At 54.7% G+C, this 12,533-nt stretch overlaps 5 protein-coding genes across 5 annotated transcripts; 3 read left to right on the top strand and 2 right to left on the bottom strand.

Moving 5' to 3' along the window:
• Positions 1–1,408: 1,408 nt before the first annotated feature.
• Positions 1,409–2,797, top strand: A1O1_08855 (uncharacterized protein; the record flags this gene model as incomplete). The annotated part of the gene is made up of 3 exons (XM_007729713.1): positions 1,409–1,513; positions 1,568–2,072; positions 2,124–2,797. 3 exons carry the CDS (start codon positions 1,409–1,411, stop codon positions 2,795–2,797), a joined length of 1,284 nt encoding a protein of 427 aa, XP_007727903.1.
• Positions 2,798–4,318: 1,521 nt separating this feature from the next.
• Positions 4,319–6,297, top strand: A1O1_08854 (uncharacterized protein; the record flags this gene model as incomplete). The annotated part of the gene is made up of 4 exons (XM_007729712.1): positions 4,319–4,869; positions 5,037–5,279; positions 5,334–5,602; positions 5,651–6,297. The coding sequence occupies 4 exons, from the start codon at positions 4,319–4,321 to the stop codon at positions 6,295–6,297; spliced, it is 1,710 nt and encodes a 569-aa protein (XP_007727902.1).
• A 616-nt stretch (positions 6,298–6,913) lies between these two features.
• A1O1_08853 (uncharacterized protein) lies at positions 6,914–8,467 on the top strand (the record flags this gene model as incomplete). Its single annotated transcript, XM_007729711.1, has 1 exon — positions 6,914–8,467. One exon carries the CDS (start codon positions 6,914–6,916, stop codon positions 8,465–8,467), a length of 1,554 nt encoding a protein of 517 aa, XP_007727901.1.
• A 149-nt stretch (positions 8,468–8,616) lies between these two features.
• On the bottom strand, positions 8,617–10,818 carry A1O1_08852 (uncharacterized protein; the record flags this gene model as incomplete). The annotated part of the gene is made up of 1 exon (XM_007729710.1): positions 8,617–10,818. One exon carries the CDS (start codon positions 10,816–10,818, stop codon positions 8,617–8,619), a length of 2,202 nt encoding a protein of 733 aa, XP_007727900.1.
• A 298-nt stretch (positions 10,819–11,116) lies between these two features.
• On the bottom strand, positions 11,117–12,107 carry A1O1_08851 (uncharacterized protein; the record flags this gene model as incomplete). Its single annotated transcript, XM_007729709.1, has 2 exons — positions 11,117–11,729; positions 11,812–12,107. The coding sequence occupies 2 exons, from the start codon at positions 12,105–12,107 to the stop codon at positions 11,117–11,119; spliced, it is 909 nt and encodes a 302-aa protein (XP_007727899.1).
• Positions 12,108–12,533: the final 426 nt, after the last annotated feature.

Below are 12,533 nucleotides of genomic sequence, written 5' to 3'. Positions count from 1 at the left end.
TCCCTGTCACTCCTCTCCCGTAGCTGTGATGCCGTTGTCCAACCGTGTTCCTGCATTGCTTACCGGCCGCCGTCTGAGGTGCCCAAGGTCAATCAAGTCCGCATCCAAACCCTGTCACCCTGCCACTCTGTGGTCGGGTGACTTGCGGCTGTTACCTTTTCTGATTGTTCACCGGGACTGACGACTCTCTCTCCCTCTATTCCTTCTTGTACCTCTATTTGCCAGATAGTACAGTCCCAAGTACCGATCAACCTCCTACGTCCTGTCCCCCGCCAGGTTATGGACACTGCGCTTGACTCGTCTTCGGAACCTCTCCTCTACTCCTGGTGTCCTTCCGCAACATCTCCATCCGAACCCAGAGCCTCCTCCGTTCAACCTTTTGTGTCCAGTCTCCACGACCCCAGCTGGCAGACGAGTCCGTGGCGTATTTAGTTCGACTTGTCAGGCTCCGACATCACCCAACGGATGTGATCCGCGCGTCTGTTTGACTGGCTGCCGTTGAGTTAGGCTTCCGGAAACGGATCCCAAGGACCCTCTTGATACTGACACTGACAACTGTCACCGACACTGGAAGAGTGACCGCTTCATCTGTTCTCTGCCAATTCTCCTCCCCCTTTGATCCCTTCCACCGTGCGATCCCATGAAGGGTGTCGACAAGTCATCCGACCGGTGTGCAGCCACTGCCGCACTCACCACTGCACCACCTCCGGCCTTGGCCTCCCGCTGCATCCTCCCGTCACTGCACGCCTCTTAAGACGAAAACCCACCAGCGCTAGAATTCCGGACCGCACAACTACGATTCTCGCGTTCGCGATACTAAGCGGGAAAATAATAATCATCCACCTGTTCTTCCCGCCTTGCCCTCTGCCCATATCGCAGGTGTTCTCAATCCTCGGATTCCCTCCGACCGCCTGCACCTGCTGCGGCGCGCCTGTGCGCTGCCTGCTATTGCAACTGCGTCGGTATCGCTGCTGGACTTTCTTGCCGGTCGTCCCTGCCTTGGCCCTTGGCCCACTGACAGTTGTGCGTACGGCCGAACAGTTGGCGCAAAAGGACATGTACTGGTCATTGCGATCTTCTAACATCGACTGTCAGCTTGGGGATGCTGAAGGGCAGGAACCCTGATAACTGCATGTCATGACGGCCGTCCTACCCGAAGGCCTGATTGATGCGACAATCACCTCTGAGCAGCTCTCTTTCGACGATACAAGTCCTCAAATCACGAACTCGGAAGTCCTCCATAAGTTCTGGAAAGGTATGCTACCTGCTGCTGAGCAGGCAAAGAAGAAGTGGCTGATCTGAGATTGCAGTCTTTGATACCCAAAGTAATGTGACTTCAGATCATGCGAGCCCAAGAGCACGCAACCTCTTTTGGAGGGTTTGGGGCAGTCCGAATCTCTCTCAGTCCATGACAAGCGATCGCTTGATGCGTTTATGGCGCCAGTGCAGTGAAGAATTCAACCTTACTCCCATTGCAGCCCATCCGGCCACGCCTCGAGGATCTTTATCACATGTAAGTTTGGAATTGCCAGCATCAGGTGGATGTATGCTGATAGAACTCAAATAGGACGACTTTGCTTCTACACAGATTCGAACTAGATCCTCTTCACTGTCGCCCAGATCTGAACTCCGCCCAATCTCGGATAGCAGCCACCAGCCGAGCCAGGATGTCGGATCTTCGTTACGAGAGTACAGATTTGCTGCCGCGGGCGACGAGGCACGACATGGACAATCCTCAGCCTCAATCGCGCCAGCAGGCGAACGCGCACTGCCGCCGGCCATTCACAATCCGGCCACTCCGTCTCACACGGGTCCTGGCTCGTCTTCGCGACCTTCTCTAGGGAAAACCTCGAGTGCCGGACGAATAAGACACCCAGGTCAGGTTTCTGCCGGGAAGTCACGAACCAGGCCAAACATCGGTCGACGAAAATCGAGCACGACCAAAGCACCAGCAGTTCCCAACCCAGAGTGGTCGCCTGAGGACATCTCAATGAGAGCAGGAGAGACTTCGGAAGATATCAGTACTGGGGTGCGACCTCGAGGGCCACCGCCAGGCTTCCCTGCTGTTCCAGGTGAGTACACACGTCCCATTGCTGTTCCTCCACTGACGATGACGGTGCTAGCAGCCACGAGTGGTCCCGTGTTCGCTCTTCCCTCTGCTTCTTCCTGGCAAAGCGTGGATTCGACGGCCGAGTATCCTGGCCCAGTGGCCACCGGTTCCTCGCCTTCTGCTTCATCCGCATTGGTTGATCGGGGGTTCCGAGGAAAGTTCGTCGAGACACAAAAGCAACTATCCAGCTCGGCGAGTCTGGCGCCTTTGGGACGCATCAGGAAAACCGGCAGTGTAGTCCGGTTTGCAGATGAGATCCCCCAGGACATCGGTAAAGGCAAAGAGAAGGAAATGCTGCATGACGACCGCACAGGCCCGGCCCGACTTCGGTCCAGCCTTGCAAGTGACGCGCTTACTGATGAAGACGACTCTTCCGAGAATGAACATGTTGGACTCTCACGGACGAAGAGCCAGCTGAGTCTGTTGATCCGGAAGAAACGGGGCGAGACAGGAAGTCAGGACATCGGGCCCGAAACCAGGTCGCCAAGCTCGGAGGACAGAGGGAAGTCCAGCGAGAAAGGCAAAGGCAAAGACAACGCCCAATCCAAAGAGGATGAACTTTTGTCCATGGGTCATAGAGGCGGAGTGACCAAGGCTGGTGGAGTGCAGGTTCCTAAGCCGCAACGATTGAGCGAACGTGATGACCCCGGGTACATCTCATCTTCCAGCCCTGAGCCGTTGTTTTGAAGGACGGCGGAACGAGCACCACACTCGAGCGAACCGTCGCATTTCAAGATTACGTCGGTATTATGACATGAAGTTACGACAGGACAGCGGCCAATAATTTGTACAACCATCAAGAAAGTCTGCGTTTGAACAAGCTTTTATGGCTTCTATACTACTACATCAATCGTCAAGAAGGTAGATTAATGGTCGAGGTTGAACTACTACACCCAGGGGGCAGGGTGTAAGCTATATATTTTGTGCGTGGAAGCTGACCTGTTGATGCCTCCTCGTTCGATTACGGATCACCAACGATTGCTCCTCTATACCTGCAAACTCTGGACAGCTACTCGTTCCCATGGGAGTCTCAGTTTGGACGCTGTCGCCCCTCGCGTTGCAGCCATAGATTGTCACCTCGCACCGTATGACTTGTAGTGGGACGGCGCACAGCTAGACGCGTAGATTGAGCGCGGTTTGGTGGAAGACGCGTCAAGTGGGTGCAGTGCCAGTGGGGGAGAAGACTTGGCATCTACTTGGAGTGCACGTGATCGAGCTCCCAGGTGTGGGGAAGCGCTATGTAGTACCCGGAGTACCTTCCTCGTTATTGCTATGTAAGCATCGAAATCGAAATCGCAGGCTGGGAGGCTGGGATTGTAGCCGACTCGTCAGTACTACCTAGTACTTACGACAACCTTACATACTGCTACTCGACAGTGATGTCTGACAAACTTGTTGATGGCTGCTGATAATATGGACTGTCTAGATCGCCAATATTTCCAGGTGCCCTCTGTGCCCTCAGGTAGTCATGTTGGATTGTGTCGTCCAGGGCCTTGCCAGGTTGGAGAGTCAAGCCATCGAATGTCTGTCTGATCAAAATTGGAGATCTCCAAAGGGAAACACACTTTGGGTTAGTGAGGAGGTACCTGACTGTGATCCCGCCAGCCTGCCGGGTAGCTGCTTGCTTTGCTACTAGGGGACTCTGGCTAGATATGCTCTGTTAACAAGTGCCATGTATGGAGTGCCACTTACGCCTCAATTGAAAGACCCGCTTCTCTCTCTGTGGCCAGTCACAACACGCGCTGCATGCTCCAGCCGTCGGCCTTTCGGTGGGAGAGAGAAGCGCAGGCAAAGTCACTCACTCACTGATTTCACCGCTGTGCTACCAGTCACCGCAGTCTCGTTCTTGCTCGTTGCTAGAGAGAGGGAGAAAGCACACACACACCCCTTCCTCTTCTTCTCCTCGATCTCGCTGTCTCCCCTCCTCAGATCAATCAACACCATCAGCAATGTAACTCTGCCATTTCACACTACTGGCGATCTGCTTCTCGTTCGTCCTGTCCAGTTGATTTGTTTTCAACGCCCTGTCCTTACTCCACCCGCCTCTTCTCGATCGACTGCCCGCGAATTTCCTCCACTCCAGGCGACGCAGCCTCTTACCCCGATCACGACAGCTTGCTGTAAAACCGTATGCTGGCTGCTGCGTCTCCTACGAGCTTCGATTGTTTTCGAGCTCACAAGACTCCAAGCGTGCCTTGCTAGACCAAGATGAGCCCACGACGCTCCTCTCGTGCCCGCTCCTCGCAACTACCTCCTGCTGGCCTCAACCACACAAACTCCAACATGTCCAACCCTTCGAGACCAGAGCGAGACCCTCGCGCAACTAACCGTACCAACTCCCCGAGAAGACCGTCGACCCAAAGATCCGATTCAGTCGATGGCGCCGACTCTACCCCTCAAGGGGAGCAACTCCCACCACGTCGCAGTCGACGTAACGGCGTCGAGAAGGAACCTGCCGGCAAGCGACAGCAAGATGAAGAAGAAAGTGCACTTGATCCTGACCCTGTCGAAGAGGAGGTGACTCGTTGTATTTGTGGGCAGGCCGAATATCCTGGCCCCTCGGCCGCCACACGACAGCAACAACCCAACCCGGAAGCCCTCAGTGACGACACCGGCAACTTCTTTGTTCAATGCGACAATTGTGGGGTTTGGCAGCATGGTGGCTGTATGGGCTTGCTGGATGAGTCCATGCTACCCGACGAGTATTACTGTGAGCTGTGCAAGCCAGAATATCACAAGGTCACAAAGTCTCCCAGTGGGTAAGTCTGACATTTCCCAGTCCTGAAAGTCTGTCTGCAACCACAAGAGAACGACAGCGATTGGTGTCAGATGCTTTGTGTTTTCTGTCGCTGTGCATTTTGCGCATGGTGTTGGCAAAGAAACTTGCTATTCGACTGGAACCAATATGCTAACCAGATTACACCAGCCTGAAATCTTCTCGCTACCTTCCAGTCCTTGACCACTCCTCTATACTACCCTCTCCTTTGCCATCGACGGCCGATCCACCTCGGAAGAAGGATGGCAAGAATAAACAAAGCGAAAGCACCAAGAGAAGAGCCACCATGAACAGTCGCGGCGCGTATGACGAAGACGAAATGCTACGGCGAGCCATTGAAGAGAGCAGAGAGATGGGTCCCTTGGGAAAGCGTACCCGGGATGATTCAGAAGAGTGAGCTTCCTCTTTGCGACTTGACCATAGCAAAATCTAACCACAATGACACAGTCAAAGAGGGAAAAACAAACGTCAACGGACAGGGTCGAACTCATCCTCGACCATGTCTAAGCGGAGTGAATCGCCTGATCCGGCTGGAGACGATACGGCCAGCAAAGGGACTGCTGCTGGCAGGCTTGCTTCACTCAAACTTCGAGGGGCCGCTGCACGAAACAATCGAGAGAAAGAACTACGAGACAAACAGAAAGAACAGCAAGCAGTGCAACGTGCCGAGGCTGCCAACAAACGAAATGCTCGGTCCGAACGCAGAAGAGGAGAAGGTATGGCATCCATGATATTCAGACATAAATTTCCGGCTAACCGCTTAGACTCCCCCCCTGCTACCCCCAGCCTCTCCCCGTCCAAGATGGCTCAGGTCAACGGCAAAGCGAAAGCTGATACACCTCCTTCGGGACGATCCAATACCACTCGGAGAACGGGCAGACCGACTGCGAGAAGGGGAAGACTTGGAAGAAACCAATACACTCGAGACCACGGCAATGGCGACGAAGGAGGGACTCCTGCGAGAGACGGCTCGCACGATATCAATGGTCATGGTGTATCACCGCCAGGAATGAATGGAATCCATGGTGAAAGCGGACGCAGCTCCAAGGCCAAGACACATCCCGCACGAACAAGTTTGAATGAGATGAAGCGACGTGTTGCGGCGATTCTGGAATTTGTCGGACATATGCAAACCGAAAAAGCAGCACCTTCCCATCAGTCAAGCGGGAGTGCAAGTTCCAAGGGAACCAGCACGCCCACTGGGGTCAAAGGGTCGATACATCTCCCCACGTCCAGTTTGGTTCGCGCTGTGGAAGCTGGGCTGAAGGAAGCTCACTCGCAGGAGGAACAGGGTTCACTTGGCGTCATTGATGACAAGGATTTTGGCAATATGGGCAGTGTCGAAATGATGGAAGCACTGACGAAGGAGTTGGTGCAATGGCAGACCATCTTTGGGGTATACTCGAGATGAGATGAAAAGGAAATGGAACGACTACACGATTGGGACTTGACGAGCATAGGCATTAATTGTCTCGATGAATACATTGCCTTCGGATTGGGCCAGGCGTGACACAGAGGTGGGCTCTTAGGCACGAGATCTCCAGGGTTCACGAAGGCATTGTGAGGATGGGTTCTGGAAGCACCCAACAAGGCATCTTACTTAGGCATCTTACTACAGCCTTTTGGTTCCAGATACACATGGTGATTCTTTAGTTATTGTCTATGAAGTTTCAATACTTTGAAATATCGACGAAATGATTGCAATGACGTGTATCTCGCCGATCACTTGGTAGGTTCAGACCATGCCGGAATCAGACTAAAGCAGCGGGAGTATCCTGCCAATCAGAATCCAACATGTGCTAATGAAGCATTGCTGCCTGGCTCTGTGGACACTAGTACCGTTGTGGTTAGTCATTGGCTTACTATCTGGCTTACTCTCTTTATCGGCCGAGACGGTTTGCCTCCTCCCGCTCATCAGCCATAATCATAAGACTATCCCCTCAGCCTGCCGCAATGGCTCACACTGACACATCAATGCGAATATCTACCTCTCTTCGGCCCCCTTGAAACCCCCAAAACGCCCAAACATGGTCGAACAGCACGGAGGTTCAACTAATCAGTCTACCACAGCCAGTGGAGACTCTCGCAAACCCTATGTCCGGATTCTCACGGACAAACGACGTGAGCAGAATAGACGCGCTCAGAAAGCATACCGCGAGAGGCTGAAGAAAAAGCTCGACGCCCTGGATGAACAGACTGGTGTGGTCCAACCAGACGTTCCCCAGCATGCAGCCTCGACCGATATTGATAGGGATGGCTTGGGTCTTTCCCAGGCGACGACTCCGCCCACAATCCCGACCACAAACCCACACATCATCGACCTAGCTGATGCCTTCGTCGCTGCGGGTGATCTTCCGATCGGCCAGACCTCAGGTACAGGATTTCATTTGCAGTTAGGTGCTGGTGCACAGTCGCTCCAGTCGCCCCAGCCGGAAGTGGTCGAGCACGTCCACGAGGAATATGGAGATATAGATCTCCGACATATTTGGGCGATTCCTGATCAGCGTTCCACTGCTAGTCCAGAAGGAGACCTCACTACGGTGACTTCGACAAGAATTCGACCGAATCCCTTGTCCAAAGCCGACATGACGATGACATTAATGACGCCCCAGCAGAGTCACCACAGCTCTCCTCAACAGAACTTCGCGATGGACTGCTACCGTCCACCGAAACGCACGATGGCGGACCCCTACATCAACCACATGCGTCTCGTCGGCGAAGGCAATATCGAAGCATGCATAGAGGTCGGGCTGGCCCTCAAGATCAGCCGCACTGCCTATATGAACGACCACCCGTCACACTTTCCAGGCTGCTACGTCGCGCTGCAAAACCACACTAGTGCGTGTTCATCGTGGCCTCCCAGCTCTGTCAGAGTCAGCTACCGCTTTTTCAAGACCGCGATCTCCGTCACCACCGATCTGTTCGAGCACATCAAAGCCTTACGGCCGGCTCTCCGCCCGACGCCGACCCAGCTCCTCCACGCTCACCCCAGTTACCTTGACTGTATTGTCTTCCCGTACTTCCGCGACAACGCCGTCCGCGCGTCTGCCGAGGGAACGCTCGATCATGCCGCCCTGTTTATGGATATCATGCACGGCGGCATGGTCTGCTGGGGTGGCATGTCGGGCGTGGCTCATCGGCATTCGAATAGGACGTCGGCGAGGAAAACCAGGCGCGATATGCGTGAGAGTGTGGCCTGGAGCACGCGGAGTTGGGAGGCCAAGAGGTGGTTTCTGAGGAAGTGGAGCCATTTGATCGGTACCGAGCAGGAGGAGTTGGACAGAGACGATCATGATGGCATTTGGCGCGCGAGTCGGTGGTGGTGGAATATGAGGGGGGAATACGATAGTGGGAGTGATTGTGACGATGACGATACTGGCGATGACGATGTCGATGCCGTCTATGATGTTGACTATAATGGTGGTGGTGTTGGTGGCGATACTTACAATGGACAAGGAAACCATCTTGACGAGGAGGCCTTCGAGACTATTCCCCATGTCCAACCACGGTGGCAAGGGCCCGCTGTTGGTCCATTGACCGGCAGAGTGAAGGAAGTTGAGGGCACAGGACACTGTTTATGAATCGCGGCTCTACGAGAGAAGAAATGAACAGACATGGTGATGGGCCGATCGAAGAATGGACGCGAATTGATTCCATTCGATCTAGACCAGTCGCACAGACTCACCCTACAAAATATATACACTGCCTAGATACCTTGCCTTTCCTTCCGTCATGACCCATTTCCTGTAGTCCGCATCAGGCTGTCAAAGAAAGCGAGGTCGACGCCCTGAAACGCCCAGTCTTCCATCCCGGCCGCCAATCCAGGGTATTCTCCACTGGCATGTTGCAGAGGATCTGTCATGTCATCCATGTCATCAATGTGCTGTGGTGCGAAGTGCATAGCAGAGTAATCTGCGGTAGAGGTCGATGTGGACAAGGCGCCGGGTTCGAGTTGAGTCGTGATATAGATCTCCGGCAACGCGACTGGTGCTTCGACTCCGGCGTTCCCAGTAGTAACAGCCACGGCCATGCTCTGGGCATTGGATTGCGACTCGGGGCGCGTCGTGCTCAAGCCTTCGCGGGTGATCCGAATAATACCAAAGTAAGGAATGTGGACGCTCACGGCGCCTTCATCGTTCAGACCGGCTTGCGCCGACCCGGGTTCGGCTTTGTGCACGCTCACTCTTCCGGCACCCTGTGTGCTATCCGCATCAATGGCGAGTAATCTCCGTAGCAGATCGGCGCTATGGGCACTGAGCGCATCTGAGTTTAGACTGTTGACTTCTCGGAAACTGTCCTGCACCTGCTCGATCATGGCGCGATCACTGTGATACTGGTGAGCCAGGAGATTCCCGGGGCCCAAGTGGTGGCTGTCAAGGTGGGCGAGCAACAAAGTGATGGCAGCCATGAGGGCGAGGAAGTCGATGATTCGACAGCTGGAGGCGATGCCGTTGAAGCCGCGGAGGGTGATGAAGCGCGTGAGAACTTCCCGCGAGGCATTCACGCAGGTGATCCGCGAGAACTCATCGTCCTGGCGAGCGCCCCGCGAAGAAGAACGTAACATGTACGGAAGATGCAGCTGGTTGACGAGGTTGTAGTGCAGGACTTGGGCGAACAGGCGGCCTGTGTTCCAGAAGGTGGCGCGCGGGTCTGTTGCCGTACGGTCCAACTTGGGAGTCAACCACCACTTGCTGGGCACGCTCCGGGCCGCCTTTTGCAGCTCCAGATCCAACGTTCGAGTGGTAGTGATGTTGGTCAGGTCAGGAGCGCCCAGCTCCGACTCCGACTCGTTCCGCTCGAGAATCCGCGACGCAACGGCGCAGTGGATGCGTTCGAGCCGTTCCATAGGGAGACCCGCTGCCAGGATCGCTTCACAACTCATGCTTTTCTCGTGACAGCCCTGCGGGAGGCCGAGCAGAAGACAGAGAAAGCGGTCCAGAAAGACGATCCGAGACCACATGGTGCGTGGGTCGTGTTTCGTCCGAGCGTCAAGCACTTCGTACTGTGGTGTGCGGTTGCTCGAGCGGTCCAGACCCATTAATTGTGCTACGCTGAGAGCTCTGCGTGCCGCGACCCAGCTTCGGCGGAGGTTGCCGAGGTTCGCCTGGTACACGCTCTCAATCATGATGCAGTCCAGGCCTTCGATACTGCCGAGCAGCTCGTCCCTAGTCGTGACGTGGCTGACGGCGAGGTCGGCTAGCCGCTCTGACATAGCCCGTGGTGGTTCTGAAAGATTTCTGATATCGGCATGGACCTCGGGGTGGAGGTGTTGCAGGAGGCTGGCCAGCAGAAGCATATGTCTGGCAATCAGCACGGGATGTGTCCTTGGGTTTGGTAATGGGACTTCGAGCGAGTGGGACGGTGGGGACCGGTCGTGCTGAGAGAGACAGGTGTACGGCATGGTCATCATTTCATGAGCATGCACAGGCCGTTGAGGAATTGCCTTGTATATCGTTTCGGTATCTTCCTGAGAAGGCAGCGATTCGTACAGGAATCGAGACAGGCTCTCAGGGTCGGATTTGTGAGATGCTTGCTTTCGTGGCGGCTCCGACGTCGTAGACGACGTAGGCGTAAGAGGTTTGTCTGATGATGGAGTGCGAGGGCTTGAGGTTGAGGTTGAGGTCGTTGATAGTGGCACCGCCGCCGTCTTTGGTCTGCCAGTGCCACTGCCAGTTTTACCGGCGTCATTCAGTCTTGCGACCATCTCCATGTCAATCGCGCTGGCTTCGGGAAACTCCTGGCTGAGACACCGAGACCCTCTTCGCCAACAGCCACAGCAAGCCGTGGCGTTGACGGCGGGCTCGAAGACGCATTTCATCTTCCGCCGCTTGCATTCCCAGCAGCTGTGCGTGCCTCTCCGCAGCTGCCGCCGCCGGACTTTGAAGGCGGCATGATTCTGCGGCGCGCCGCGTGGAGAAGGGACGGTGTCCATGCTACCATCCAAGTCATCTTTTGTCCAAGTCGTGGCTCGTTTTCGTTCGCAGCCAGCTGGCTTGAGGCGCTCTGGGCGACATTTGTCTGCCTGGGACTTGAAGGCCCTAGGATGAGCGTCAGAAGAAGAGCGGTACGGAGGTTGAAAGTCAAGGTTACGGAGACCGTGCCAAGCCTTTCGTCCGCCGTGCAGCCTTGTGATCTACTAGTATGATTGGTCATCCGGCTAGAATCCGGATTCCGTATTCTACTACGTACTACTACTAGTAGTAGTACTATCAGGTACTAGTACTACACGGTCAATTTTGTTCGATATCATCCTCGTGAAAAACCAAACATCGCACCTCGATACTCTCGCGCTCTTCCTCCTTTTCAGTTCCGGGAATCTCAAAGGCAGAATGAGGCACCCGCTCTGCACGTTTCGCATACTTCGCACTATGTGCACCCGCACGATTGTCGAAACACTTGAATACCAGCGCCTCCTCTGGAGTCTGATGTGCCTTGTAGTACCACAGTTGGCGGTCAGTGTACTTGACTAACAGCGTCGCTCCTGTGCGGTTACCATGAGGGTAGATGACGGGAGCCACGACAAGGTCGTCCTCGGAAAAGCACTCCGATGGCGACACGGCCAAGGGATCTCGTCTGACCGTTCTGATGGGCCGCCAGACGTTGATGAGCTGCACTCGGCCTTGGAGAAGCCTCTCGGCGTCTTCTGGCAGATGAAATCGTACGCGTGAGAGCGCAGATTCGTACGACTGATCGACGTGGACCGAGTATGTCGGACCCGGAGGAGGCGGACCTTGCTTCTCTGCATCATGTGCTACAGCTGGCTTAATCTGGGTCTCCTTTTTCTCCTTCTTCGACGGCCTTCGAATCGTGTGATCGAAGATGTGCACACGCGTGGCGCCAGTTCTACGACGCCCGGTCAGTGTCTGTTTCTGTTCCTGCCATTTTTCTTGTTGCAATCGATTTCGTGATCGCGGGCGAGGCGCACAATTCTTTCAGCAGCTGTTCAACTTCCCTGTAATATACGTCCTTGATTCGGTCCGCATCCACAAAGTCCTTCTCTTTGCTGGGAGATGTGACAAATTGGAATCCGTGGCTGTCCAAAGTGTACGTGTTTTCGTCTCCAGACACATCATGAATGATCACTTGTTGGCTCTCTGAGGGACGCTCGAATGTTTCTGGTCGTGCCAGGTAAGCTGGCTCGGGGGGCGACCCATCTGCATTTGGCTTGTAAAAGTTGAGTGTCGTTCGAACATCATGTCTCTGGACTGCCGATTCTGCCATGTTTGGCGTATGCGAGAGGACTGACGGTCTGTCTTGCTAGGGTCTGAATCTTGCGGGAAAATCATAGGTTGCGGCGCTCTGAGATTCACTCTGCGGAGCAGGTTTATATACTCAAGCACGCCTTCGGATCGAGTCACGGAGCTACAGCACACGTCATGGCGGACTTATTAGCACGTCTAACGTGTGTCAATAGGAGCTTTTCATATCCCGGACATTCATTGCCAGAGGCACTTGCGGTCGGGTCCTGTTTCCAATGAGAGACAACACGGCGGACGGAGCAAAAACCGAAGAATCGAACTCTCACGGTCGAAAACACGGAGATCTCATGTAAGCACACGGCCTCCGAGACGCAAGGCTGCGGGATGTATCGAGGCCGTACCGTCCGTCCGTCTAATTGGTCAAGCGGAGGAAACAGCCTTGCGGTGT

Source organism: Capronia coronata (assembly GCF_000585585.1).
Source record: "Capronia coronata CBS 617.96 chromosome Unknown acBCG-supercont1.11, whole genome shotgun sequence".
Classification (NCBI taxonomy): domain Eukaryota; kingdom Fungi; phylum Ascomycota; class Eurotiomycetes; order Chaetothyriales; family Herpotrichiellaceae; genus Capronia; species Capronia coronata.
The sequence above is the reverse complement of the archived record's forward strand: the minus strand, read 5'-3'. Positions and strand labels throughout refer to the sequence as shown.